This window comes from Aureobasidium pullulans (assembly GCF_000721785.1).
Source record: "Aureobasidium pullulans EXF-150 unplaced genomic scaffold scaffold_24, whole genome shotgun sequence".
Lineage (NCBI taxonomy): Eukaryota > Fungi > Ascomycota > Dothideomycetes > Dothideales > Saccotheciaceae > Aureobasidium > Aureobasidium pullulans.
Genome location: NW_021941044.1, coordinates 83,952 through 110,743, shown reverse-complemented (window position 1 = coordinate 110,743; position 26,792 = coordinate 83,952). Strand labels below are relative to the sequence as shown.

The following is a 26,792-nucleotide window of genomic DNA, read 5'->3' as shown; positions in this document are numbered from 1 at the left end:
TCTCCTGAGAACCATGTCTTCCATCGAGGGAACTTTTTACATATTGACAGCTGACTAACTCATCTATACACATCTAAGAAAGAACTACGTCCCATGACTTTACGCCTCCTTCTCAACAGCCTCAGCCATCTCCCCAAGCGTGTCAAATTTCCAATCATAGACTTCTTCCTCCTGATTCCCCATCTCCGCCCCTGGTCTCACGATCCAAGCGCCCATAACCCCCATCTTCTTTGCCGGATGATGATCATGAAACTGACTCTGCGCCGTCTGCAACACTTGCTCCTTCTCAACTCCAAACCTCCCCTTCACTTCTTTAAGCATATACTCGAAATTCTTGAGGTTAGGCTTGTAGCTTCCAACATCTTGAGCCGTGAGGATGGCATCGAAAGGGAAGTTTTGAAGTGGTCCCGCATTGGTTTTTGAAAAAGAGGTGCGGTCGACGTTGCTGAGGACGACGAGTTTGTAGTGTTTCTTGAGAATGTGTAGAGCGGCTACTGTATCAGGGAAAGCAGGCCATTGTCCTACTGAATCGCCGAATGCTTTGTTTGCCTCCTCTGATGGTTTCTCGCATTCCAGATCTGCGGCGATGGCTGGATGGATTGTAGACAGCAGGTCGCAGTATGTCATTTCTGGTGTTTTGGTTTGTTGGGATGCTTCGTGTTTGTGGTAGATTTGGAGAAGGTGCTTGCGTGTGTAGGAGGAGGTTTTGTTGTTGGTGTCTAGTAGAGGTTGGAGGGCATTGATCACGCCGGTCTCCCAATCTATCAGGGTGCCGTAGACGTCGAAGGAGAGGAGTTTGAAAGATGTGAGTTTGGTCATGGTGGTGTTTGGAAAATTGACAAGTTGGGTTTGGGAGATGATTGGTGTAGATGTCTCGAGACAAGAAGGACGTTCGTGGAAAGTGGAAATGAACTTTCTGATATAGTCTAGATAGTGATATGCACGCCCTTGAGATGACTGCTTATGTATGCAAGCCAAGATAGAACTCGACTTCAGCCGAGGGATGAGGTGGAACTGGCCGAAGCGGGCAAGCGGCGTGGCTTTATCTCTCCTTTCCATCTCGCAACATCAACCTCCGTCTTCCTTATATTTCTCGACATTACAAGCAGACCTTCTGGTTGAGTAGTTTCAGACGGCACTCGATGCCTTCAACAGCACATGATGTCGTCGATCGCTTCTACTTTCACTAAACAGACAGCACCAAGTATGATTCAACACGGCGGCGGCCGTCTAAAGCACCACCTGGCTTCTTCGCGTTGAGGATACATTTACCCAAATCTTGCCATTCCTTCCATCGTCAACAGCCAGTTCACTCAGTGAACTTGATCATCAGACCTGCCGGGGTAGCTCAATCGGTAGAGCGTGTGGCTCTTATCAATTGATAAATCCAAACCTCAAGGTCGCGGGTTCGAGCCCCGCCTTCGGCTATTCCTACACATCCAGTTGGCGATTCTCTTTTTGCTCTTTTGCAGGTTAATTCCTTTTGTGATGCTGGAAGAGACGGCGGAAGAAATGGTGGTGGTTTCATGAGAAGTTGAGAATTTTTGGGCGTATGGATTCATGGCTTGGCGGACAGGGTGGGCTGAGGAGAGATTATGCGTAGGCTTGGCGTGCTTCTGTTTTGCATCCTTGATCTTCGTCTTTGTAATCCTTTCTCTTATAATACGTTGGTACAGGACGGGAGAGGGTTACTGCGGTCCTCTGATGGTTGCAGCAGATTTGAGACACAAGTTTGCTCGTGATACCAGTCCACCTCCAGCCGAAGACAGGGCCTCAACCCGCTTGGTGAAATCGTGGGTTCAAGACCCGCCCTCGGCAATTTTTGAAATTCGAGCGAGAGAGTGAGTAGAGTAAATATTCACAAAACGAACTTTCAATGAGTAATTTGCAAGAAAATAGTGCTGTCAGATACAGTTGATTGTTGATTCATTTGATTCACATTTAACATTATGCACAAGAAAGAAAAATTGCGTTGCTAGACAGGCAGCCTCTCCTGGAGTCAGCACCCTTTCCTGTCCATTCCATTTCCCTCCTTTGCCCACCATATGAGATTCCCGTTCCAGCCATGCCCTATCAATTGGGTATACAAAAGATCCTTCGTCGTCAATGAACTCCCGAAGTATGAGATAAGAAATGAATCTGAACAAATGAGAAGAAAAAAAGTGGTTGTCGAAGAGAATTTTGTTTGTCGATGATGGTGATCAACCGAAGAAGCTCTTCTGGGTGGGTGTTTTGAGATCTCCTTGGTTGATGCCTAGGCCTGCCAGTCCTTTGACTCCTGGTCCGCCCATCTCGAGCACAGGGCTGGGCAGTTCGCTGTCTTCGCCTTCGGTGGCGGCACTGGAAGAACTTACACCATCGACCATGTCTTCAGGACTACTCATCTCGTGACGGCCCAGCAAGAACTGCTTAAAGCTAACCGATGGTTGTTCATCCTCTTCAACGTCATGGCGTAGTTGCAATCGTGGTGGGAGGGATAGTCTCAGTCCTTCTCGCTGTTGCATGTCCTCCTCTTCCTCCACAACGTTCGGTTCGGGTAGTCCATATCCATTGCCGAAGTCTAGCTCTTTCTCTGCAGTGGGGGTCGAGTCAAGTTTCACTTTCTCGATGAGTTGTGACAATGTGCCAACACTAGTTGTGCGCTCGAATGCTTCTTCTTCGATCTCCATAGATGTTGGTACACCGTGCAGGATGCAGCAGTTTCTTTCCAGATATTGTTGCAGTCGGTACTGTTGGCGATCCCATGACTCGGTGACTAGGCGCAGAGCAGCTTGTATGTCTTGATCTGTAAGCGAAGGAATTGGTGCGGTAATCGGTGAGTTAGAAAGGTTGTTGACTTTAGTTTTGGACGGCGAGAATGGGCGTGAAGATGAAAGTGGGGATGAGGTGTGGCGTGGGGAGGGTGCTAGCGAAGGGAAGGATGGGGCAGCTGCTGAAGAACTCCGGTTGACCGTTCTCTTCATGTTGGCGAGTCCCTTGCGAAATGTAGAGGACGAGGAAGAGGAAGGCAGTGGTTTTGCGGGAGGTGCTGATATTGAAGGTCTCAAAGGCGCCGTTGTAGCTGGAACTTCATCGCGAATATGCTTGACCTGAGTCTCTGTGTGCTTCAGAGCCGCTAGACGGCTTTCGTCCAGGTATGGCATGTAGACAAGCGTGGTGTTCTTGCCTAGTGCATTGATCATATCGGTGAAGGCGGATAGGGGTATATCGTTGTGTTCGCAATGCAATTCACGCAATGTTCTGTTCACTTTCAAGACTTCCGCTAGCATACTGGCACCAGGCAGACCGAGTCTTTGATACTGGACTCGAAGAACATGCAAGCCTGTGTTGTGTCGCAGACCGTTTAGCGCTTGGTTGAGCCCGACACCAAATCGTGAGGTTTCCAGACGTGAGTCTTCTCCTGAAATGTCTAGTTCTTCAAGCGTACTGTTCTCCGCGAAGAGCGACTCCAAGGCGCGACTGGTATCATCGTTTGCGTCACTGGGTAATGTTGTTCTGGAGATATCGAGATATCGGATACTGTGATTCTTCCTCAAAGCGTTGATCAAGTGTCGGAAGACTGATTCCTCACGATATTCGATGGCACGGATCGTGAGGTGAGTAGGTGTTGAACCATCCGCGATAGCTTTACATAATTGATCGTGATCCTTGGTGATATTGTTGTGACTGATGTCGAGATGAAGGGAACGGGGCTCGATTGAGCCACGCTTAGTGGCGCGCATGATGGTCGCAATATCACTGCCAGACATGTATGCTGAGTCCAGATAAAGTTCCCGGAGAGTATCTGATTGCTGGTGCTTGAGGTATGTTGCAAGTGCTTGGATTGTGTTCTCATTCAGTGAGGTGCCCGTCAGCCTGAGCTCTTCCAAACGCCAGGTAAGGAGAGTCTCGGCGTTGAAAAGAGGTTCAGCCCCTGAAGTCCGAGAAGCAAAAGACAGGTTGAGCTTTCGAATGAATCCAAACACGCTAATCTGCCCATCGAACACGGCCGGGGCAAGACGTGCAAGGTTTCCTGAAATGTCCAAAGCCTCCAGAGTATTGTCTTGGGCACGAAGTGAATCCAGAATCAAACTCAATGTACGATCAGTCAACGAGCACCTGCTCAGTTCTATGGCGCGGAAATGACAGGCCTTGTCGCTCGCTGCCCCGACCAAGTAGTCAAGATCGGTCTCACTCAGGTGGATCCCATTCAATGCGATCCAGTCAACATTGGTGATTTGATGTTTGCAAAGTGGAGAAAGAGCTTCGACCACACCACACCCAATATCCTTGATTTTGACCTCCGAATCGTCCGTGTAATCCGGAGGCTTTGCGACAATGCATCTGGAAAAGTCCATTCTCCGAAGCTTCTTATTTGTTGCGGCCAAAGCACGAACTTCTTGTATCAATAGGCAAGATTCAGTGAGTTCCTGTGCGGTTAGACGAAGCGGCGTTCCTCGTTTCGTTCTTGTACAGACATGCTCCGAGCCATAATTGTCGTGAAGTCCATTGAGCACATCAAGCTGAACGTCAGCAAAAGAGAGCGAATTGAAAGACTCGTTGTATCGCAAAGCTCGCATGACAGCCAGTAACTCGGCTGCGCTGTGCTTTTGTCGACGTGCGTCCGCAAAGGGTAGTAGTTGGAAACGAGGCGCGTCTTCGCATGTGTAGTCGATGGTGTAACAGATATTGGACGGATTCACGTCGTATGCGATACAATAAGCTGTTAGCGTGCGTTCGAAACAGCAATGGTCCTCAGCGTCCGAGTTCACCGACGGAGGAAGATGGTCTTCAATCTCTTGTGGGACATTAAACTTGAACAGGCGAGAAGAGCACTCGGGACGGAGGACATTCTCAACATGATGAAGACGAAGCGCAATATCTTGAGACGCCAGAGAAGCCAAGTACAGGGTTTTTGGGCGTTTCATGGGTTGTCGGAAGGTGAGTTCAAAATGGTCATCTGAATGACTCAATCGAATTGCAGTCATGTTGAGAATGCCATACGATGTCGGAACATTGCTTGCAGACAGTGAAGGCGACGAAACACGGCTAGTGGTCTTGATCAAAGGGATCATGTGGACCTTGTGTATACCAATGGCTAGGAAGCAGACAGTCGAGGCGATTTTGGACAAGTCATCGGTGGACGATCGAGATTTTGAAAATTGGCGTTGTACAACCTTGTAGATAACGTAGTTTGCAGGATCGTAATCGTTTTCGCGCTCCACAGCTCTGGCAGCATTTTTGGAATTGACGACAGAAAATGGATTAACGTCTTGAAGACGAGTCTTGTTGGCAGCTGTGCGGATTGATCGCAACCAAAGGTCTCGGTCCTCGGGATCGCCAAACTGCATGACCATGGCGGAAGCTTGAGAACCTTCCTCATCAAGGTAGCAGACTTCAATGGCAAAATAAGGTCGGCCATCATCGAGCCTGTGAACTGCAACAATGTGACGAAGAGTGACTCGACCTTCCTTGTCGCCGGACGAATCGGAATGTAAAGATTGTAGATCCTGTGAGGAGCCAATAGATTGGGTCGAGCTATGGCGGATTGTCGGGCTTCTGCCGAACGGAGGAGGGACTCCACCAATGCTGTCGGCAGCCTTCGACTGGTTCTTGTAGCGTAGGATGTGGGTGTCTGTCAAGACCAGGTACTCTTTCTTCTTACGAAACATGCTACTGCTGGTCTGAACTTCGCCATGGTGTAGGACTAGTCTCTTTCCGAAATGGCTGTTGTCGAAATCGGCCCAATTGATGGATGGCGTACGGCTCGATGTGGCGGTCAAAGGACCGTCGTCTTCGTGCATGGATCGCATGGATCTGAGGGAGCCAAAGACGGATGAGACAGGACGGCCACCACTCCGGACGCTCAGTGTGGGACGGCCGGTGGGCTTGGGCGAAGGAAGAGTGTTTGCTGAGGAGGGCGAAGGGTCCTCATCGTGGACCAGCTCGGGTGAGGATTCGAGGTTGGTGATGAGAGTGGGGCCGCGACGCTTCTTGAGAGTCTTGGACGAGTCCTTGTTCAGCTTGTCCGGGTCGTCGCGGGTGGTGGGGTGGATCTGGGTGAAGGAGGGGATGCTGAAGATACTGCGCCTCCGGCCGGCGTGCTCCCGACTGGTGGAACGGGGCATGACGGACGGCGCGGTGGGAGAGTACAAAGAAGAAGGTGTCGTCGAGAGGGCGGGCGTGCGTGGTACTACTGGGGCATGGCTGGCTTAAGTCCGGAGTTCATGGCGGCGGGAGATCAGAAGGAGAGGGAAATTAGATGATCCGGCGTCAGATGAAGGTGATTGGCAGCACACGTCAGAGCGAGAGGGCTGCCGACATGTCGACCTTGAAGGCGATAGAAATCCGTAGAGAGAGTGGTGAGAAGAGAAGGTGCAGAGAGGGCGGCGCAAAAGATGTTCCTGAGCGAGCCGAACGATTTGGACTTTGAATGTTTAAAGCGAACGGAAAGCATCGTTCGATCGTCGTCAGAGGCGTCGACGCAAAGGACTTGGTAAAAACAGGAAGCCGTCTTTCTAACCACCACATGCATGCGTCTTTCGATCAAGTTATTGATTCTCTAGCTTGGCAGACATGTACCACAGCATGGACTAGGAGACTGATGTCTTGAGCGACCATCTCTCGCAGACTCCTGTTGTAGTGTTTCCATAGCTACGCAAAGCACAGAGAGTCACATGGAACATGTCTTCTGCATTGGCGTTGGATAATCGGATTCGGCGCTTTCGTATCAGAACGCAGAGTGCACAGACGCCCCGGCCACTCGGCAGAACCCTAGTGATAGTCTCCGTAACGCTTTATCGATAATTGTCGAGAAGAATTGGTGGTTGCCGTCTAAGTTTTGATAATTCCAAACGCATACCAAGCGCTACTTTCGATGCCCAGCTGGCGCACCCACGGCGTTCGCCCTCTCAGGCCGCTTTTCACCACCCAATTCTATGTCTGTCCGCCATGTCGACTGCGTCTCTTTTCCGCTACAACATCACGCCCGCTCCGCCACTCGACGCGCCTGCTAGACGCCGAATCCGACAAGAATCATAATGCCGAGGACGAGAATGTCAAGCCTACTACTCCCGAAGACAACAAGGATGAAAATGTTAAGCATACTGCTCCCGAACATGCCAGCGAGGACAACGACACCGAGACCGCCGCAGATATATGGCCCTTCGTTAAGGGTGACTTGAAAGAGTCTGGAAATACCCAAACCAATGAAAAGTCTAAGAAGAAGCCTGTCAGACCCGTCAGAACATACGGCGCTGTACATGAGGAAGTACGCGAAAAAGCAGAGCATGCTTTTACCCTACATGACTACCGCCGTCGGGAAGCACTGCTCCACTACTTGGAGCGCACAAATGCCCAGCGAGAGACTGAGGAGGCCTCGCCCGAGTCACAAACAGAGAAGGCCAGACCGGAGTCATTCCAGTCTCTTGTGCAACCGATTGGACATGACGAGAAGGCTGGCGACACTCTCCAGACCATCTCCAATTTCTTCAAATCCTCAGAGCCTTCTTCTGCCTATGACGGAGGCGCCATACAATCCTTGAAAGATGCCATGCTGTCTATCAAGAGTGATCCTATATCCATTGGCTGGAACAGAACCCCTAGGAGGTTACGGACTAGGCGTAAGCGCTTCGTGAACAGTCCCGCGCCCCAGACCCCTGAGCGTGTCGCTAAAGCCGAGAAGAAGAGGGCGTCCGACGAAAATCGTGCCATGAAGTTTCTCGCAGATGGTACGGGATTCATGGAAGCCTCCACCATCGAAATGGAACGGTTACATGTGGACCAACCACCCGTTCCTCGTGTACAACATGGCCTTGATCGTGTCCTCTTCACTCAAGGCGTTTACCCGTTGCAAGACTCACGTTCAAAGGTTTTTAACTTTGACCCCTACCTCCAAAAGATCATGCCCGTCACAGAGTTTGATTACGATGCACTCAGTGCTTACAAGACTTCCTCTCAAGACTCTTTCCTCTCCGATTTTGCGAAAAAGCACGGCAAGAAATATGTCGGTTCTACCTCGAGTATGACGAGCACCTTGTCACACTTCCACTATCTGCTATCTTCCTGGCGCAAGATCAACATTAGCATGTTCTCGAAAGACTTCCCTGACACCCTACAAAGCTTTACCGCACTCAACCGCGCGCCTACCTCCATCTTCTTGAGGCGAAAAGGCGATACCTGGGCTGTTGATGCTGACAAGGAATTCGATGGCGCCAACGTTCTCATGTTGCTCGGAAGATCCATGGAAAAACTTATGACCATGCCTACCTCCGAGTTTGAGAAGTATAGAAAGGGCAAGTCTGACGGCATTTCCGAGGCCGAGCGTAACAGGCCCGAGTCTTTCCATTACTCTAGCCTGGGAGACTTCTTGCTACGATCCCAACTAGACGCTCAAGATGACCGTCTGCCCGGAACCGGCATGTTTGATTTGAAAACGCGAGCCGTTCTTCCTATCCGCATGCAGTCTCAGGACCACGAGCCCATGACTGGATATGAGATCGTACAGGCTCAAGGCCAGTATGAAAGCTTCGAGAGAGAATACTACGACATGATGCGCAGCACTGCGCTCAAGTATTCTTTGCAGGCTCGTATGGGACATATGGATGGTATCTTTGTTGCATACCACAACGTCAAGCGCATCTTTGGCTTCCAATACATCAGTCTTAACGAGCTTGACCGGGCTCTTCACGGACAAGCTGACCGCACTTTGGGAAATCAAGAGTTTGGCCTTAGTATCAGTCTGCTAAACGAAATCTTCAACAAGGCTACTGAGAAGTTCCCTGATCAGGTAAGCATCATTCAGCTATGATTCTCGAGTGAGTACTAATGTCAATACAGTCCATCCGATTTCATTTCGAGACCAAAGCCGCCGAAACGCTACCGATCATGCAAATCTTTGCAGAGCCCATGAGTGAAGAGGATATCGAAACAATTCAAAACTCACAAAAAGCCAAGATTGCTGAATGGGAGCGCGCGCTGCGTGATCCAACTTCGAAGTCAAACAACGAAGAGTCTCACGATACTGTCGAAGAAACCAACGAGGAGAAATTCAATGATTTTGGAGACTCAAGCAGTGATTTGATCAAGTCATCGGAAGTGCCCGAATCACCATCAGAGACGACCGCCACAGAAGGCACGAGAAAGGATGGCTTCGTCGAAGAGATTGAGGCCATCTCAGAGAAATCCGAGCCTGATGCCGAGCCAGAGGCAAAAGAGACGAGAGGGCCTTTACTAGGAATGACGCTTACAGTCCGTTCAAAAGTCAATGGTGTATACGTCGAGCGACCAGAATTCCTCAGGAAGAACCACGACTGGACCATTGATTACTCTTTGACCGAGATGACGTCAGAGGATCAAGCGTGGCACAGTTACAAGGCGACTAAAGCGCGGCGCAAGAGAGTATACAACAAGATCAACAAGGTGGACAAGAGTGATCCGGACAGCTCTGCAGCCACTTACAACGAAGCGTATATCGGCATGCTGAAGGAGCTCAGCGAGAAGGGCAGTAAAATGAGGGCCAGACTTGACAAGGCTGCGGCAGACAAGCCAAAGATTGTGGTCGGCATGCCGTACGTCAAGGCTTCGGAGAGTCATGGTGTGAGGACGGACGATGTGAGGATTGAGAGCGTTGATGACTACTTGACGTGGCTGTATGCAGAGAAGGCAGCACCTGTCGAGAAGGAAAGTCCTGTCGAGCAGGCATGATTGATATGACCCATTTGTACAAATATTATGTATTAGCAAGAGAGCATTGTATGATAATCTAGACTCGTGGCCAGAGCTCTGTGGCCGAACACAGTAACTATTAGAGGACCAGGGTCACTTGAAATGTGTTGGATTTTTGGTGAAGGAGAAACGACATGACGTCGCAACGATGGCTTTCGAGGCACGAACGTCTCAGTGTCTCACAGCTCCGTCGCACTGCTACACCAGAGTAAAGCAGCAGCACAACAACGAGGCGGCGACGAGTCTTAGCACCATCACTTTATATATCAGATATTCACAATGCCGCCCAAGAACCGCAACAACCGCAACTCGCACCCGCGACCTACGGCCCATCACCACGTTCCTTCAGACTACGACACCGACACTGCATATGCGACCGACGCCATGAGCCTCCCACAACCAGCACCCATTCCGGCGCGCACCAACGAAGAGCTCAACCTCAGTGTACTGCAACGACACGACCCTTCGGTCCATCAAATCCTATCTGTCGCTCCTTTTGCCGTTGTCTACACCTTCAACCCGGTCTCGACAAGCTGGGAAAAGCAAGGAGCAGAGGGCACATTGTTCGTCTGCTCGCTTCTGCCACCGGTCGGAGGTCCCCAGATTGAGCGATACAGCTGCATTGTTCTGAATCGCCGCGGTCTCGAAAACTTCTCGAGCGAACTGTTCTCGGCCGAATCCGTTCAAGTGACGGACGACTATGTCATCCTACAGGTCGAAGGAGAGGATGGAAGTGCGAACATCTACGGTCTCTGGATTTTCGCCGAAGAAGGAGGAAGCACGGTACAGACGAGGGTGGTGAATGCCTTGATCATCCAAGAATGTGCAAAGAGGGCCGAAGACAGCAGGGACGCGGCTGCTGTGGCTGATGTGGAAGACGAGTACATTGAGGAAGAACTGCCGCCATCGATGCAGCCGAATTTCGAGGAGCCGCCGCCGCCGACAATACATCGACAGCAAAAGGAACCGGAGCAACAGAGATACGAGTACGAGCAAGAAGCACAAGGCCAACAAGTAAATCTCTTGCACCTTTTCAAGAGCAACCAGCAACAACAACGTCCCGCGCTTGCCTCGCCTTTCCAATCTCACGATCAGCAGCAATACTACGCCATGCAACACCAACACCAACTCCAGCATCAGCAACATCAACAGCAGCTTCAGCAGCAACAACACCAACAGCAATTAGCTGCCATGCAACAGCAACAACAGCTTCAGCAGCAACAAATGCTACAACAACATCAAGCCATGCAGCATCAGCATCAGCAGCACCAACATCAACCTCAAAACTTCAACGCTGCTCCCCCTCCACTACCTGGATATGGTGCTCCTCAACAATACTCTCAGCAATACCCTCAACAGCATCCTCAGCAGCACCCTCCTCCTCCTCAAGCACAACCTCAAGGACAGGCCGATGTTTTGATGAGTCTGTTCTCAAACGCCAGACGTGGATATTAGACGGAAGTGTAATGGCACGCAACGACAATGGCCAGAAGAGCAAAGAGATGGTTATTACGAAGATACCCCCCATTGTTTTGACAGAAACTCACAATCCTACCTTCTTTTCCGATCTTCAGATCTCATTCCAAACTCTTGCTTGCTATGTCGTAACTCTGATATTGACCAGGTACACAAAGGCCGCTTTTAGCAGGATTTACTGATCGAGCAGAGACGAGACTACTACAGTTATGCAACTCAGAGGAAGATGAGTTCTCAAGTGCATAAGGAAGGAACGAATGTGACATGACCAAGACGAAATCGAGATGATCGATAGAATTTCGGTGTGACTCCGGGCTGAGCATTACGATTCAGTAACGATCGCAACTGCTTGTCTTTGCCATTTCACTTTCATCACAATCACCAACCCTCTAGACTACTTTGCTATGACACAAACACACCTAGTCATTGAATTCCAATCAATTGCTCAAAGAGCGAATCTCTCTTGTATGACCAAAACTCACATCAAGCCCGATATTCATGTTGACACCATCTATGCCAGACCTCCTCAGCTTTCTTTCACCTTCCCATCAATCTTCTAGTCACAATGAGCTTCCTCTCAGACTCGATCATCATCTCAATCTTCTTTCTCATCTTCCTCTACTTTATCTTTCCTCGGGGTTTCAATTGCCTTTCCATCGCTCTGGCCTTGACGCTCTGGGGTTCCGACCATATGACATATAAGCAAGTTGTGGATTCTTGCACTGATGGGAATAAAGGGTGGACGGTGGATGAGAGGTGTGAGGCTGCTGTTTGGATCTTGGTGTTGCAGGTTTTGGTTACGATGGTTGGGGTCATGTCTGGTATTGCCGAAATGGAGGGGATTATCGGAAGGATGAGAATGAAGAGGGTGGAGGGAAAGAGCATTGACGAGAAGGCGACAGGAGGCAAGAGGGCGTAGGTGGAATGGTCTTTCTTTGGCAAATTCGACTTTTTTGGGAAATGTTTGTGCATTTTGATGTGGTCCATTTAATTTGCAGGGTTGTGATGGAGACTAGCGATCATGAGGCCAGTTGACAGGGATGAGCTCACTCCCCATGCTACTGCGAAGTAATGTCAGATGTCTGCTAAAGATGCAGGAAGCATTTGATGTCCATAGACAGGGTCTCAAGAGCAGCAACATCATTTGTCCAAGATCAAAATTCATAGAACAGCAAAGAGAAAGAAGAGAGTATAGATACAAAGCTCACATAATGTTCAGATTAAGCCTTCTTACCTCTAGTCTCCCTCCACTTTGCAACAGCATCCTCAAACAACTTCTTCGCCGGCACGTTAGCACCCAATCTCGCACACAACAAGAAAGCACCACTCAATTTTCTATGCAACGAATAAGTTTCCTCTGGCGGCGGTGCCAATCGTTCTCTGACCATCAGACCAATCTTTTCCCTCACTCGGTCGGTGATGGTCTGGTTCTTGAAGTCGTAGAATTCTGACGCACGACCAGAGTCAAAAGGTTCGGCGAGAGTGAGAATGGAGTCGACGTGGGCGGTCAGCATGGCGTCGCTTTCGGCACCGGTGAGGTAGCCGAGTTTGATGGAAAGATCGCGGCAGGCAGTGCGGTCGTGAGTAGATGCTGCAATGAGCAGCTGCACATAGGGGGTTACAAACGTCTCTGGGAACTCTCTGGAAGCTCCAAAGTCTAGAAGCTCCAATTTGCGCTCTGAAGCAGAAGTGCCACGGTTGTAGAGGAAATTTGTCCAATTGGGATCGGTTTGCATGAAACGCCATTCCATGAGTTCGCGTAGGCAGAGGCGGAGGACTTGAGTACCTATCCAGTCTCTTTCTTCTTGGCTAAGGTCGGGGATTTTGGTTGCGCCTTTGCCGTGCATGAGCTCGGCGGTCAAAACTTCAGGGCCACATGCTTCGAGAAAGACTTCAGGGACACGGAAAGTGGCGGTCTCGTCCTTGAGGAGAGAGGCGAAACGGGTACCGCATTCTGCTTCACGTGTATAGTCGCATTCCCAGCCTAGCTCAGTGCGAGCATTGGCAATTGTCTTGTCGAGGAAGAGGCCAGGGGGAAGAAGGCGTGATGCTGTGAGGAGAAGAGAGAGGTTGTTGAGATCGCTATCGATACTGCCACGAACACCGGGGTACTGGATTTTGACGGCGACTTCGCGACCATTGGAAGCCAAAGTAGCGCGGTGAACTTGGCCGATGGATGCAGCAGCTATAGGCACATCTTCGAAACTCGAGAACAGATCTTTCCAGTCAGCACCGAGATTAGCAGCAAGTTGCTTGTTGCGTTGCCATGGAGGCATATAATCAGCACTGTCTTGCACACGTTGAAGTACGGCATTGATGGCTGGAGGCAACATCTTGGAGTCTTGGAAACTCATCATCTGACCAAGCTTGAGTGCTGCACCACGCATGCGGGACAACTTAGCAACAAGTCTTTCCATGTTGGCGGGGCTAAGCAAGAGCGAACCACTCGCGGCTGCTGCAGCGCCTCCAGTCACTCTTCGTAGGCTTTCGCCTACAGCACCGAAGGCCATGCTTGTAGCTAGACCGCCATATTGCCAGAGTCTACCAAAGCGAGAGGAAGGTACGGCAGATTCACGTAGTTGGTAAGGAGTGGCTGGCTTGTCAGACTCGAGCGCAGGGGATGAGGAGGCAGCAGTAGCATCGGCAGCCATGGCATCGGCCAGCTCTTGTGTCTCCTTGTCGCTGATTTGCGACTTGGCTTCAGCGACAGGTGCAACAGGCTCAGCGACTGAAGCCGAAGTAGCAGACTCCGGCGATGACACACCCGGCCTTGCGCTGAAAGTGTCTGCATTATTGTCTTCGGCCTTGATGCTCTGCTGGACTGGCTGCGCAGAACCTTTCCTTGCAGCCTTCATCTTAAGCTCGTAAGCCTTTCTTCGGTCTTCTCTACCTCCACTATTGAGTAGAGATGCAACTCTGGGACTGTGGAAAATGTCAGTGTTGATGCCTTCAGGCGCTTCGTCCTGTGCGGGAATGGCCTCTTGCTTTGGAATTGGCGGTTGAGCAGGGTGACCCTTGGATGAGTAGAAGACATCCTGGTTAATTTGGCCGTCCTTGACATGATCATCACCACCCTGAGTATCTTCGACAGATTTGGGGATTTTCGTGCGAGGTAGAGAGGATAGTTCGACGGATGACTCCGTAGGTCTCGTATTGAAGGTGTCCTGTCCAGGTGTGGAGATGGATTGAGAGCTACCGGAGACGGAGGGAATCTGGAACTCGGCCATACGCTGCATCTTGACTGTATGATCGGCATGACTATCTTGTGTAGCCGGCGTGGGGATAGTAGAAGCACCTGACTCTGTAGGGTGCAGGTCTTTGATGATGGATTGCTGGTCTGCCAGAGGGTCCTTGGGGGCGTCCGTTACTGGTCGTTGACTGAAGGTGTCTGTACCCTGGCGACTCGGCGACGGATCGAGAATTGCGCCTTCAGGAGGTATCGTGCCGTCGGGTAGAGGATGGCGACGCGCCTTTTCTTGTGTGATGTGCAAATCGTCCTTTGGGGGTGCTTCTGCAGCAGCGTTTTCCTCGGACCTCTCCCAATGGTGATCCTGACTCAATCCTTCCTCGTGTATGTCGGGCCTGTCTGCACCTTGAACCGTCTCTTCACGGGGTATCGGTTCCTCATGTCGACTCGTCTGTGGGTATGAAGGTCCAGTTTCGTTGACCCTCCGCGAAAGGGCATATGCAGCTCTTGCCGTAAGGGTCACGCGATCTGTCTGGTTCTTGACAGCCTTTGCCAGACTCGAAGTCTGCGTAAAGAGTTCCCATTGTTGCGCGCGGATGTTGAAATGGTGTTTCGCTATCGATCCAGATGCGCTGAAGAGTCTAGCCGCGTCTAGCAGCCGTCTGCCCGCCATTGTGTTGTCTCAATTGTCTCCCTATCGATATTTCGTGCTCATAGTTGAGTTGCTGTTCGACTTTCGCCCGCGCGTGTTTCTGTAGAGGATCAAAATCGCTGACGTCGATGTTGTCGAAATGCGGGCAGCTGTCAAAGCTTCCGGTCATGCCTGCAACTGTTTCTTGACCTGGAATATTCACGAAATTACATATCTAGACATGAAGAAGGTAATTGTGAATCTCAAATAAGTAAATAATCCAGGTAGTAAGTCAGAGCGACGCAGATTACGATACCGCATGTCTGTTGACAGCATTGACTCGGTCATGACAAGACTTCATCTCGAGTCTCGAGTCTCGACTTCCGTCTTCTGTGCTTGCTCTCACCTTCCTTCTGAACAGGCTTCCTACCAAACCACCTTCTGTTACACTCTCTCAAAACCACCCCCCTCTCACACTGCAGGATGAGAATTGGCTGCCTTCAATTCGCCCCCAAGCTGGGCCAGGTCGAGGAGAACATACGTAAAGCAGACTCCCTGCTCGAGGGCACCTCGGCCTCCGAACTCGACCTCCTAGTCTTACCAGAAATGGCCTTTTCAGGTAATACTTCTTTCGGGTCACTTGTCCAAAATCATCAAAATCTAAATATCATGCCCACAAACACAGGTTACAACTTTCCCAACTTGGAAGCCATAACACCATTCCTTGAACCTTCAGGCACTGGTTCCTCATCCCAATGGGCAAAACGCACAGCCGCTCGATTGAACTGCACAGTCGCCGTTGGATACCCAGAACTCACTGCAGACGGAAAACGATATAATACAGTCATCAGTATATCACCAGACGGCACGACCGCAGCAAGCTACCGCAAGACCTTCCTCTACTATACAGATGAGACATGGGCTCTTGAAGGCGACACTGGCTTCTACAATGGCGAGCTAGGCGCTCTGGGTCAAGCTTGTATGGGAATATGTATGGATATTAATCCCAAGAAGTTTGAGGCGCCTTGGTCTGCGTACGAGTTCGCGACTCATTGTGTGGATGCAAAGACGCCTTTGGTTGTGCTTTCGATGGCTTGGTTGACTAGATTGTTGCCGCAGCAATTGCAAGAGACGGCCATGCAGCCGGATTTGGAGACTTTGAGTTATTGGTTGGAGAGGTTTATGCCAGTAGTGCAGAGTCAGAGAGAAGGTGGGACTGTGGTGGTCATGGCGAACAGATGTGGTACTGAGCCTGGAGCGGTGGCAGGAGTGAGCCAGGGTGTCGATGATGAAGGGCAGGAGATTGTGGGGTATGCGGGAACGAGTTGTGTGTTGATGGTCGATCAGGGAGAAGTCAAGATCTTTGACATCCTGGGGAAGGCCGAGGAGAGATTGTTGAAGATCGATACTACAGAGGTGAGTTTGTCCATCTGAAGGACTAAAATGTCAGTCGCTAACTCGGAACAGCCGCCTCAGTTTGCATTGCGTGCCAAAGTGTCGCAATGAAGTTAGGCTATGTGCAGTTCCTGAAGATCATGTAGAATCGAGCGACTCGGGTCGATGGGCCGAGCTTGAGAGTGCAGCACACTGGCTGATAGAGAAGGCGTCGCGCATGTATAGTATCCAGAACATCACAAATATGCAAAGAGACAAGACTCAAAAAGGTGTCAAGGCATTTCATCATGTAATTTCCATCAACCAGAAGTTTTGTTTTTTGTGATACGCATCCCCTAGCAAAGAACTAGCGCCATATTTTGATTCTTGATTGTCATTCCCTGCGTGATTCACAAGCCCCCACGATGATGGAAAAAAAGAGGGGACCCTTTCCTTCCTTCCGTTGAGAAAGGGAACACGGGCCCTAGAGCGAAACAGTCGGCTTCTTTCAGAAACAGGTCGCCAACGACGAACGAGTCGACATCGAGGGAATAGGTTGGCTGCTTGATATCGTGGGCGAGTCGCTTAGATACCGATGCGGGTCTTGCGCCAGTGACGTCTCTTGGCGTTGTATCTGGAGGGAGTCCGTTAGTCTTCAGGTTCTGCAGAGTTCGTGCGCTCTTCGAGTATGTGTGTTCGGTGCGTCTGGTGGTCGTCGGGCGTGCAGGGTCGGTCCATGTTTCCAAATGCTTCGTTTGCATCACACGTCGCGTGTCTCGGTCTTCTTTCCAGGCTCTTTCTCTTTTGATACTTCGAAGATGGGGCCGGATCAATCGTACCTGATGGTGTTGTTGGTGCGCAGACGGATCCACTGAGGGATGGGACGGTTCTGCTTCTGCGCCTTGGCGAGCTTCTGCTTGGTGCGGAAAGACTTGTGGGACTACATTGTTATATCATGTCAGCGAGACTGTCTGGCTGATCGAATGGCGCGGGCGAGGGCTCCTTACAGGCATCTTGACGGTCTTTGTCGCTGGTCGTAAGAAGGGAAGAGACGCCGGCTGTGAAATTCTACAATTCGATGTGGCAGGTGCGTGCGTCACCTTGGCGCTTGCCGAACTTGGCGGCAAATCCCGTGACAGCGAATCAGCTCCGCCCGCCACTTCTCAAGTCCGACGAACATCAATCTGCGATTGCCTATTCACAACTTTTCTGCAACTCGACCACAACACTCTCGACAGCTTTCACTTCTTCGAATCACTGGTCGCATAAGCCACTACTTCCGAATCTATCTATCATCATGCCCAAGGCAGAAGTCGGCAGCACAAAATGGCTCTCCAACAACATGAAGTCCAAGGGCCTGCAAAGGCTGCGCTGGTACTGTCAAGTGTGTCAGCGTCAAATGCGCGATGAGAACGGTTTCAAGCAGCACACCTTGTCCGAAGGCCATGTGCGCGCTATGCTGCTGGTCGGCGAGGATCCCAAGAAATACATTGCCCAATACTCGGAAACATTCAAGAAGGACTTTTTGACTCTCCTGAGGACGTCTCATGGAGAGAAAAAGGTCTATGCCAACCACTTCTACCAGGAATACATCCACGACAAGGAGCACATTCACATGAATTCTACTAAATGGCCAAGCTTGACTGAATTTGTCAAATACCTTGGAAGAGAGGGTATCTGCAGAGTTGAAGAAGGCGACAGAGGCTTGGAGATTGCGTGGGTCGATGACAGTCCTGAGGCACTCAGACGCAGAGAGATGGTTCGCAAGAAGGAAGCCATGGAGAAGGGTGACGAAGAGCGTGAGACCCGCATGCTTGAGGCGCAAATTAAGCGTGCACAGGAGAAGAAGCGACAACAGGAAGAGGAAGACCGATTGAACCACAAAACTCAGGACGAGGAGACGAAACCCAAAAAGGCCCAAGAAGGACCCTTGTCATTTAGTCTTGGTCTAGGATCCAAACCAGCGACTACAGACTCAACAGAAACAGCTACGGAGAAGGCACCTTCGCCGACAGAGAAAGCTCCCGAGTCCAAGGCTGAGCCTATTCTAGAGTTCAAGACTGGAGACGAGAAGCCAGCAGAATCTCCCGCACCTCCAGCTGCACCCAAGCTTTCTCTCGATCTAGGATCCAAGCCCAAGCGTGTCAACGTGTTCGCGGCTGCATCAAAGTCCAAGTCTAATCCTCTCAAGGAAAAGAAGCCTGCGCAGGTGATCGAGGAACCCAAGAAAATGAGCGCAGCAGAGCGCATCATGAGAGAAGAGATGGGCCGGAAGCGCATGCGTGACGACCGTCAATCTGGCGGTGGTAAGCGACCCCGTCTTGGTTTGTAAACTATAACTCTATGTTCTGCACGTTTAGCGAGGCGCTTGGGAAGGGGAAACATGGCATGACTTACGACTGCATTATCGGTTATCAAAGGTAGGAATGGACACTCAGTTCCTGCTTGGATCAAGTCTCAGAAATCAGAGTCCTCTTCGTGAATTGTTTGAGCCAGCAAACCATATCTGCCTGCGCCTGGCGTGTCGAGCACACTGCTCATAGACAAGGTAGGCGAGAGCATAGCTTCGGACTGATACATGTCTTTGCGTCTTCGTGAAGCACGATATTGTTTCGAAGTAGGGCCCCGAATGACAGGCTCTGGAGCTAGGTGTAGGTTCGAATACAGGAAAGAGTACACGAAATGCAAGAGCAAGCCACAAGATAGACCGGTGATAGAGGCGACACCAAGATAGATGTAGATTGTCTTGGCAATGGTTAGCATATTAATAGTAAAGGATGCGGGGCAGCAAGCCATGGGGTAGATGACCTCGAATCTCTGCAAGAAACGAAATGGAGCAAAAGTGCAGTACGCAAGCAATTGACCAAAGAGGACGACGGGTTGGAGCAAGAAGAGCAGAGCACTCGTGATTGGCGAGAGCAGGGCTTTGAGGCACAAAGCAACGAAGGACAGTAGAAAGTAGACGGGATATATGAGGTAATAGAGGCCAGTCAGAAGCCACGACACGTAGATGTTCATGCTGGACGAAGGCTGCGAGAGGATGGACAAAGTCGACGAGGCGGTCTTTGACGGGCGAATGGACACAGCTAGCTCAGCAGGACAATGCAAAGCGAAGAAAAGTGCTGAGGCTCGGACTGCGGACTGGTGTGGCTGACGGGTGTCAAAAATGGCCCCGCTGTTGACGACGGAGGAGCTGCAGCGTTGCGGAGAAAGCACGAGCGGACTGGATTCCTACCAGACCGATCTTCACCTCGCTCAAACGATCATCCCTAAAAACCACATCATTTTCCGATGGGCAACACTCCGTCATCTGCCAAATCGGAAAAGGGCAGCCAACCGGCATCGCCGGCGCATGCTCTCCATCACCACCACCACCGGGAGCAGCACCAACACGAAGCACGTCGCGAACCGCGACGCCGTGAATCCATCCCAGCACTGACGTCCAAGACGGCCGCTGCATCTCCCTCCCTGGACACCACTTCAGCAAGCGGACAGGCCATCTTCCCTTCGGCCTACTCTCCTTCACAGCCGCGCTCGACTCCTTCGTCTGGACACCAGCGCAATCGCTCAAACACAGCGAACACCCCCAAGCAGGAGTCGTCGCCGTCGGTACCCCGCCGTTACAAGAGTCTCAAGTCCCCTAGTCCCCCTCCAGAGCCCCGACTGTCGCCTGCCTCGCAGCCCGTCGACGTTCCTCAATCGCAGAGACCCCATCGTCCTGCGTCTCCTGCCACCGAAGCCGCCAATTATCTCCCACAACCAGCCAGCTTCTCCCGACCCCCACGCTTGCCTTTGCCAATTGAGCAGGAAGACCACACTCCTGGCTCTCCCATAATCTCTGCCGTCTTGCCAGACGACGGTCCCGAACAAGCCGATCTTCCTCGGCGGTCAAGTGTCGTTAGCAGTACTGTCGATGACGATGATGAAGAGCCCGACGGCTTCGAGGGCTATGAAACAGACGCCGGCGGTCCAAAGGTGCCTACACTGATAGAATGGCGCAATGCCAAACCTGGCGAACGTGTCTACGTGACTGGCACATTCACCAATTGGGAGCGCAAGTTCCGTCTACACAAAGAGTAAGTCAAAAACTGGTGGCGTGACCGATCCCAACTGCATGCCAGACCAAACAAGATCTGAACTGACTCGACTCTCCCAGTGGACCCAGCAAACATAAGAATGCCCTGTCGGCCACACTCCAGTTACCACCGGGTACACACCACATCAAGTTCATTGCCAACGGCGACATGTTGACCTCGAACGACCTGCCCACCACTGTCGACTACACGAACATCCTTGTCAACTACATCGAGGTCTCTTTGGATCAGTTACCTTTGGTTCAGCCCGGCAAGCCTGTGCCTGCTGGCCCCCCTCCGGTCAAGCCCCAAGAACCTTCGCGACCCATGGACATCAGACCCAAGCCAACAGCCCAAGCAGAAAAAGAAGCTTCCGCTGCCAACCAACCACAAAACACTCCCCCAAAGTCAAGTCACGAGCCTCCTGCACCAAGGTCGACCGCAGGAACACCCGCTCAGCCCCCCGCAGACGCTCCCAAACCTCGCCAACAACCTCCCTTGGTCCGTCAATCCAGCCGAGAATGGACACAAACAATCCCCGCCTATCTCACAGATCTCGACTCCTGGTACCCACCGCCATCAGCGAAAGAGGACGCCCAATCGCCATCTGGCTCTGCTGCGCGGTACAGATTCGAGCGCGCAAACGCAGCTGCCGAGTCACAACCAGCGCCTCCTTCACTTCCCATGTTCCTTAGCAAGAGCATTCTCAATGGAACCACACCGACCAAGGATGACAGTAGTGTTTTGATCATGCCAAACCACACCGTATTGAACCATCTGGCGACGACGAATATCAAGCAAGGCGTGCTGGCCACGAGTGCGACTACCAGGTACAAGAGAAAGGTATGTTTGCTCCCTACATCCAACAATCGCGAATCAATACTCACTCTTATGCACAGTTCCTGACTACCATCATGTACAAACCGCGTAGCGACGGTGAGGAATAAATCAAAACGAATGGGAACAGGACTTTTTTAACGCTAAATGCATTGTACATAATTTAATTTCTCTCCTTTTGCTTGATAGAGTCTGCGGGATAGGTTTTCTGTATGCATCATGGGCATTTATTTCTGTCAGAAAGAGAGAGCACAGGATCAAGAAACGAACAATGACTGTTATCTCACATCCTCAATCGTCTGTAAGCTCCCTCTCCCCTGCGAGGCTCTTGAAATAGACATTAAAAGGCAAGATGCTCTTCATGAGCTCATGAATGTGCGCTGAGAGCATCGCTCCACATGTGCTCTCTTTGGACAACTACACCAACATGAAAATCATCTTGCATTTTGACAGACAATTTGACGGTAATATGGGGGTCCGAGATGGGGTCCATTTCTCTTGCCTAGACTACGTTCGTTTCCCATCGAGTTATGTTTCTATCCGCTTCTGCTCGCCTGTGTATATAGCCTGCATCTTCCATCCGAGGAACGCGCATTCTTCTTCTCCAAACACCAAGAACTCCTCTTGCTACAAGCAGACCAGTTCCCGAGATGCACATTGTGTGATCTCGTCGAGATGAGAGTGATGTCTGTTTGTGTTCTCGGTCATGCGCAGGGCGAGTCCGGTCCTTGAACGTGATTGTGTGGCTCTCATTTCTTGAGTCGAGAGGTAGGGATGAGATGATTTATGCGTACCGTCATGAGTGAACGGTCAGAATGAGCCCGGTCATCGTCTTCAGCGGCGAAAGGGTTAGAGGTGATCTTTCTTGTTCAGAGGAGTGTGCTGTTGCGTATACTGCCGAAATGCAGAGACCAGTTATTGACAAAGAGGTGGGACCTAGGGACACATGTGTACAAGTGTCCATACCAGGTTCGCGAACTTAGACACAAAGGCTGCTCTATCCAGTTATCACACAACTCTTTGGAAAGTACTCGTCTGAATGCACAATGATTTTGAAGTCTTTCAAGCAACTCGCGAAGAGCGACCACTCCACTCTCTCCTACCACACCTCCTCAGCTCCTATGCACCCATTCCCATATCCCAAAACCCACATTCCATCTTTGTAGCATGGATAAAGATCTTCACCAGTTCCTCGATCCTGCTAGGCGACTGCTTGAAAATATGCCCCTCTACCAACTCTGCTTTCACATTAGCACATCTTACTCTCTGGCTCACGTGGTATTGGGGGACCAACTCACTCATTCCTTTCCCAACAGCTTGTGTATAATCATCGGCAATGTAATTATCAATCCATTGGCGATAGCGATTTGCTGTCTTTGGAGCAGCAGGGTCTTGAAGCGCAGAAAGTCGTTTGGCAATGTGGTGGTAGCCAAGGAGGCAGGGGAACATTGCTATCTGCAGGGCGAGCCAGTCTTCGGAGGCGCCGATGTCGAGAATGTAGCGGGAGTATGCTGTGCATGCTTGGTGTTCTTCTGAGTTGCGGAGTTCGTCCATTGTTACGCCTAGCTCGAGGCATTCGGAGACGTGGAGTTTGGTTTCTGTATGGATGTGGGTTACGATGCCGGCGGACTGCGGAAGAGGTTAGTTGAGCCACAATCAATATGTTTGCGAGTATGACATACTGCGGCAACACCTTCCAGGGTCTTGGCCTTGTAGCCCGCGAGCGCATTCGCTCTAGCAAATTGTGTCTAGCACAGTCAGTCACGTTCCAACAACAGACCATTATATGGCTCACCAGATAGAGATAGTCTTGGACCATGTAGAACTTGAATCTCTCCACAGGTAAGGTACCGTCACCCATCTTCTCGACAAACTCGTGCTCTGTGAACTCTTTCCAGACTTGTTGGACGTCTTCGCGTTCTAACAGCCAGTCCACAAAGCCGCCACTGCAGATCTTGGTGTTAGCGTAGCTTTGTGGAAGTGGATACGGATTGACTTACGGAGGAAAGGGCATGATATTGAGGGAGTGGAAGTGGTTGATCGGACCGGAGCCCTTGCCGAGATCAACACTGGTCTTGATGCCAGCCTCAACATAGCGGCCAGCTGCACGAACTGCTCTTTCCATACTCAAGCCATTGGCAACATTACAGGCGATTGCAGCTGTGAATTGTTTAGTCTTTCATCAATAGTTGCAAAGACGTAGTACATACAGGCGAGTGAGCATCCAGTGCCATGCGTGTTTCTCGCGACCTGATACTTTGACTCGAAAACACAAAAGTCACCATCAGTATAGAGGACGTTGACCAGAACCTCCTTCTCATCATCAGTAGTAGCAACCTCATAGTTCTTCTTCAACGGGATATGTCCGCCTTTGATCAAAACACTTTTAGGGCCCATCTCAGCAACAGCCTTGGCTAGTCGCTTCATACCGTCCAGATCCTTGATGTCGTCGATCTTGTTTCCAGATTCCTCAAGCAATAGGAGTGCTTCGGGGATGTTGGGTGTGATCAGTCCTGTCACAGGTAAGAGTTCAGCGCATAGTGTCTTGATGGCTTCTTCTTTGAGTAGTCTTGCTCCACTTGTCGCAACCATGACCTTCAGCACGTCAGTTGAGCGGCTCTAGGGCTGGCGATAATGCATACCGGATCGATGATGCTGCACGCGGGCTTGTATTTTCTGATAGCATCTGCGACGACCTGTATGGTACCAGCGGAAGCCAGCATACCTTTTGTTCATCAGCTTGAATTTCAAGGAGTCACAGTAGAAAGATGGAAGATAATAGCAATGCGAAGAATAAAGAGATCAATTTACCTGTCTTGACTACATCAACTCCGACATCTTCAGCACAAGCATCGATACACTTTTTCACAAAGTCTGATGGTGTTTCGTGGATGCCAGTAACGCCTTGGGTATTTTGAGCGGTCAAAGCGGTGGTCGCAGTCATAGCATAACAGCCATGAGCAGCGATGACTTTTTGGTCGGCTTCGAGGCCTCTGTCAGTTCATCGAAATCAGTCGACCATGGCTTATTTTATCGAGCTGTTGATTTCTTACGCGCCACCTGAACTGTCAGACCCTGCAACGACAAGGATACGTTTTGCATTTGCCATTTTTTGTGTTTGTCTGATAATAAATTGTGCGAAGGATGCGTTGGGTTGAATGTCGAGGTTCGCAGCTGCCGTCATCGGGTGATTTGACCGAGCCGCTTTCGGCCCGCTCTGTCATTTAGCTCCTCCTCCATCCGACCACTTCTAAATCATGAGTGAGGTGCTTTTTCACGCTACACAAAGGTTCTCAATCCGAATCTGACTCGTCAAATTCAGGAACGTCAGGATCTGAATAATTGTCAGTAAGATGAGGTTGGGTTGTCCGAAAGTTGTGGCCTGTCTTACCTCTCACAAGTTGATACTCGAAGCGACCTTGCACCTTGGTCGCCAGAGTCTCACGAATCAGATCCTGCTCCTCACTGCTCAAAGACGCATCTAGAGATGCCATATCGATCGACAAAACCAGGCCCCGACTTCCTGGTCCCAAGTTGTCAATGAACTCTAGTAGGCCATCCGCCGTGAACACTGATAGACCATTGAAAGTGACGGTTTTCAGGTTACCCAAATTTGAGAGTTTTCTCAAGGTCTGATCGCTCAAGAGCCAACCACTGACGGAGAGATCTTCCAGCTTCAGTAGGTTTTCTCCAATGAGCTGTAGTTGATCATCTTGGAAGTAATCGGATGTTCTAGTGAGTTCGAGGTATCGCAGATCGCTCAACTCGCATAGAGCTTCGCAGAGCTGATTACGAGCGGCAGGCTCCAGGGGATCGGGGTCCGACTTCAGTACCAGACTCTGGAGTTTCGTCTGCAGACCAATGGCTGCATGAAAGTCTTGGTGGTCCCGTAATACGTACATACAGTCATCTTTGGCGCTGATCTGTAAGTCTTCCAAGTCAATACCTTCCTCGCTCAGAGCTGGCGTCAAGATATCAGGGGCTGAGACAAAATCAGTCAAGTTGACTTCGCGCAGCTTGGTGCATTGCTTCAGCCACTCTATCATGCCATCCAGAGTATCTTTATGCATCTCCTTGAGGTCGTGCGGTGCTTGCGTGTCACGCAACTTGAGCGTTTCGACCGCTGTACAGTCCTGCATCAGTCCAAGCCCTTCGATTCCCTTGTCTGGGACTGCAAGTGATAGAAACTTCAGCGATCCAGCATGTGTGCTGAACGCCTTGCATGTTTCGATTCCGATTCCGCACTCTCCTATGTTTTCGAACCATTGCAGTGTGTTCTTTGGCATATGGTTCAAGAATCGTGCAAGCTGACTGTCAGAGTCGTCATCGCGCCTAGTACGTTATGAGCATGATTTAGTACTTCTAAAGGGGGAGAACCCGGCTTACCATTGATAGATGTTGATTCTGTTGAGATGAGGGCAATGTTCGTGTAGCAGATTTTGGATGGTTTCATCGCCTAGGGTCTTGCCATCCCACAGTTCAAGCGACCTTAGCCTACTCAAATCAGGTGCCCAACGTGGCAAAGCACTGGTAAAGACTTTGGTCAAGTTAGTCGTTTTGTATGAAAGCGTCCGAGATAGGCTTACTGTTGTATTCGCTCAAAATAGGCTCGGTGAGCTCCTCGAGCATTGGAGCAGCCTTGACGATAGCTGGGATAATAATCAGTTGGACAGCACGATGATAACGCAAGCGGAACACACCGTCTCCAATTGCAACGACTGTCTGCCGCATATTGCTCGATCTGAGAGCACGGGTCTTGCCCCTGGTCTGGCTGGTAATGTTAAACCTGGCAAGAGATCCAGAAAAGAAGTTTCTGGGCCGCAGTCAGCATATGTCTGCTTCAATGCTGTGCTCACAGACTTACTGCTGGATCTTGCCTCTGAACTTGTCGTCGTCAAGTAGCTCATGGAGATCCCGTAGATCAAGCACTCTCAAGTAGTGACAATACGGGAACAACGTCTCTTCAGTGCAAGAAAGCAATATGGTTCTCCATAGGATGGACCACCTTTGAACAGCTGTTTCTTGCTCTTGCAGAGGCGATGCTTCGTTACCTCCGCTTTTTACTGGTGCATTGTGACTTGCGCTGAGGTATATTAGCAACTTTAGCAATCATTCATGAGAAACACCACGGTTACCGATAGAGATTTGCCAGAGCTCCAGAGCCAGCTAGATGTTTACTAGACACGGCACAGTTGTACAAGCTCGAGAAGTCGTTACGTGCAGCAAGCTCATCGAAGAGAAGCTGCCAGACGTCAGGAGGCAATCTCACTGCCGTAGTGACAACTTCATCGTCGGCAGACATTTTTCCGATACAGTGTTTTCAGTAGATACGAGAGCGAAAATAATGGCTAGTTGTCGCCGTCCGTTTGGTTTGGTCCTTGAATGACGTGCCTTCCTGTTTCGACGCGTCTTATCTCCGTGTTAAACCCAAAACGCGTCTTCCCACATCTATACTCCGTACAGGCATCAACTCTTGGCAGCCAACACTACAACTCTTTCTTTTCGCGTT

At 50.6% G+C, this 26,792-nt stretch overlaps 13 protein-coding genes across 13 annotated transcripts; 6 read left to right on the top strand and 7 right to left on the bottom strand.

Annotated features, from left to right (window-relative positions):
- Window positions 1–46: 46 nt before the first annotated feature.
- Window positions 47–997, bottom strand: M438DRAFT_348750 (haloacid dehalogenase). The gene has a single exon (XM_029906221.1). The coding sequence runs from the start codon at window positions 817–819 to the stop codon at window positions 100–102; it is 720 nt and encodes a 239-aa protein (XP_029756705.1). The 5' UTR covers window positions 820–997; the 3' UTR covers window positions 47–99.
- Window positions 998–2,201: 1,204 nt separating this feature from the next.
- Window positions 2,202–6,107, bottom strand: M438DRAFT_281497 (leucine rich repeat protein; the record flags this gene model as incomplete). The annotated part of the gene is made up of 2 exons (XM_029901242.1): window positions 2,202–2,785; window positions 2,942–6,107. 2 exons carry the CDS (start codon window positions 6,105–6,107, stop codon window positions 2,202–2,204), a joined length of 3,750 nt encoding a protein of 1,249 aa, XP_029756704.1.
- Window positions 6,108–7,741: 1,634 nt separating this feature from the next.
- M438DRAFT_377393 (Pet127-domain-containing protein) lies at window positions 7,742–9,684 on the top strand (the record flags this gene model as incomplete). Its single annotated transcript, XM_029908733.1, has 2 exons — window positions 7,742–8,767; window positions 8,818–9,684. The coding sequence occupies 2 exons, from the start codon at window positions 7,742–7,744 to the stop codon at window positions 9,682–9,684; spliced, it is 1,893 nt and encodes a 630-aa protein (XP_029756703.1).
- Window positions 9,685–9,883: 199 nt separating this feature from the next.
- Window positions 9,884–11,277, top strand: M438DRAFT_348747 (PH domain-like protein). Its single transcript, XM_029906220.1, has one exon. It carries the CDS (start codon window positions 9,985–9,987, stop codon window positions 11,158–11,160), a length of 1,176 nt encoding a protein of 391 aa, XP_029756702.1. The 5' UTR covers window positions 9,884–9,984; the 3' UTR covers window positions 11,161–11,277.
- A 70-nt stretch (window positions 11,278–11,347) lies between these two features.
- M438DRAFT_348745 (uncharacterized protein) lies at window positions 11,348–12,227 on the top strand. The gene has a single exon (XM_029906219.1). It carries the CDS (start codon window positions 11,747–11,749, stop codon window positions 12,098–12,100), a length of 354 nt encoding a protein of 117 aa, XP_029756701.1. The 5' UTR covers window positions 11,348–11,746; the 3' UTR covers window positions 12,101–12,227.
- A 174-nt stretch (window positions 12,228–12,401) lies between these two features.
- Window positions 12,402–15,115, bottom strand: M438DRAFT_325997 (ABC1-domain-containing protein; the record flags this gene model as incomplete). The annotated part of the gene is made up of 2 exons (XM_029903110.1): window positions 14,018–15,115; window positions 12,402–13,966 (listed from the first exon to the last, which is right to left on the bottom strand). Exons 1-2 carry the CDS (start codon window positions 15,039–15,041, stop codon window positions 12,402–12,404), a joined length of 2,589 nt encoding a protein of 862 aa, XP_029756700.1. The 5' UTR covers window positions 15,042–15,115.
- A 139-nt stretch (window positions 15,116–15,254) lies between these two features.
- M438DRAFT_348742 (carbon-nitrogen hydrolase) lies at window positions 15,255–16,698 on the top strand. The gene is made up of 3 exons (XM_029906218.1): window positions 15,255–15,618; window positions 15,685–16,415; window positions 16,467–16,698. Exons 1-3 carry the CDS (start codon window positions 15,483–15,485, stop codon window positions 16,503–16,505), a joined length of 906 nt encoding a protein of 301 aa, XP_029756699.1. The 5' UTR covers window positions 15,255–15,482; the 3' UTR covers window positions 16,506–16,698.
- Window positions 16,677–17,411, bottom strand: M438DRAFT_348741 (60S ribosomal protein-like protein L39). Its single transcript, XM_029906217.1, has 3 exons — window positions 17,381–17,411; window positions 17,213–17,313; window positions 16,677–17,007 (listed from the first exon to the last, which is right to left on the bottom strand). Exons 1-3 carry the CDS (start codon window positions 17,384–17,386, stop codon window positions 16,959–16,961), a joined length of 156 nt encoding a protein of 51 aa, XP_029756698.1. The 5' UTR covers window positions 17,387–17,411; the 3' UTR covers window positions 16,677–16,958.
- Window positions 17,412–17,572: 161 nt separating this feature from the next.
- M438DRAFT_348740 (zinc finger protein RTS2) lies at window positions 17,573–18,876 on the top strand. Its single transcript, XM_029906216.1, has one exon. The coding sequence runs from the start codon at window positions 17,671–17,673 to the stop codon at window positions 18,703–18,705; it is 1,035 nt and encodes a 344-aa protein (XP_029756697.1). The 5' UTR covers window positions 17,573–17,670; the 3' UTR covers window positions 18,706–18,876.
- On the bottom strand, window positions 18,590–19,510 carry M438DRAFT_348737 (uncharacterized protein). Its single transcript, XM_029906215.1, has 3 exons — window positions 19,182–19,510; window positions 18,771–19,118; window positions 18,590–18,714 (listed from the first exon to the last, which is right to left on the bottom strand). The coding sequence occupies exons 1-2, from the start codon at window positions 19,389–19,391 to the stop codon at window positions 18,831–18,833; spliced, it is 498 nt and encodes a 165-aa protein (XP_029756696.1). The 5' UTR covers window positions 19,392–19,510; the 3' UTR covers window positions 18,590–18,714; window positions 18,771–18,830.
- A 154-nt stretch (window positions 19,511–19,664) lies between these two features.
- On the top strand, window positions 19,665–21,393 carry M438DRAFT_281549 (AMPKBI-domain-containing protein; the record flags this gene model as incomplete). Its single annotated transcript, XM_029901249.1, has 4 exons — window positions 19,665–20,449; window positions 20,530–20,858; window positions 20,916–21,289; window positions 21,346–21,393. 4 exons carry the CDS (start codon window positions 19,665–19,667, stop codon window positions 21,391–21,393), a joined length of 1,536 nt encoding a protein of 511 aa, XP_029756695.1.
- A 1,009-nt stretch (window positions 21,394–22,402) lies between these two features.
- M438DRAFT_281504 (uncharacterized protein) lies at window positions 22,403–24,392 on the bottom strand (the record flags this gene model as incomplete). The annotated part of the gene is made up of 9 exons (XM_029901244.1): window positions 22,403–22,524; window positions 22,582–22,912; window positions 22,966–23,031; window positions 23,079–23,229; window positions 23,284–23,443; window positions 23,494–23,878; window positions 23,926–24,008; window positions 24,095–24,276; window positions 24,337–24,392. The coding sequence occupies 9 exons, from the start codon at window positions 24,390–24,392 to the stop codon at window positions 22,403–22,405; spliced, it is 1,536 nt and encodes a 511-aa protein (XP_029756694.1).
- Window positions 24,393–24,576: 184 nt separating this feature from the next.
- Window positions 24,577–26,585, bottom strand: M438DRAFT_377385 (uncharacterized protein; the record flags this gene model as incomplete). Its single annotated transcript, XM_029908732.1, has 6 exons — window positions 24,577–25,615; window positions 25,670–25,820; window positions 25,870–25,932; window positions 25,984–26,096; window positions 26,148–26,366; window positions 26,419–26,585. 6 exons carry the CDS (start codon window positions 26,583–26,585, stop codon window positions 24,577–24,579), a joined length of 1,752 nt encoding a protein of 583 aa, XP_029756693.1.
- Window positions 26,586–26,792: the final 207 nt, after the last annotated feature.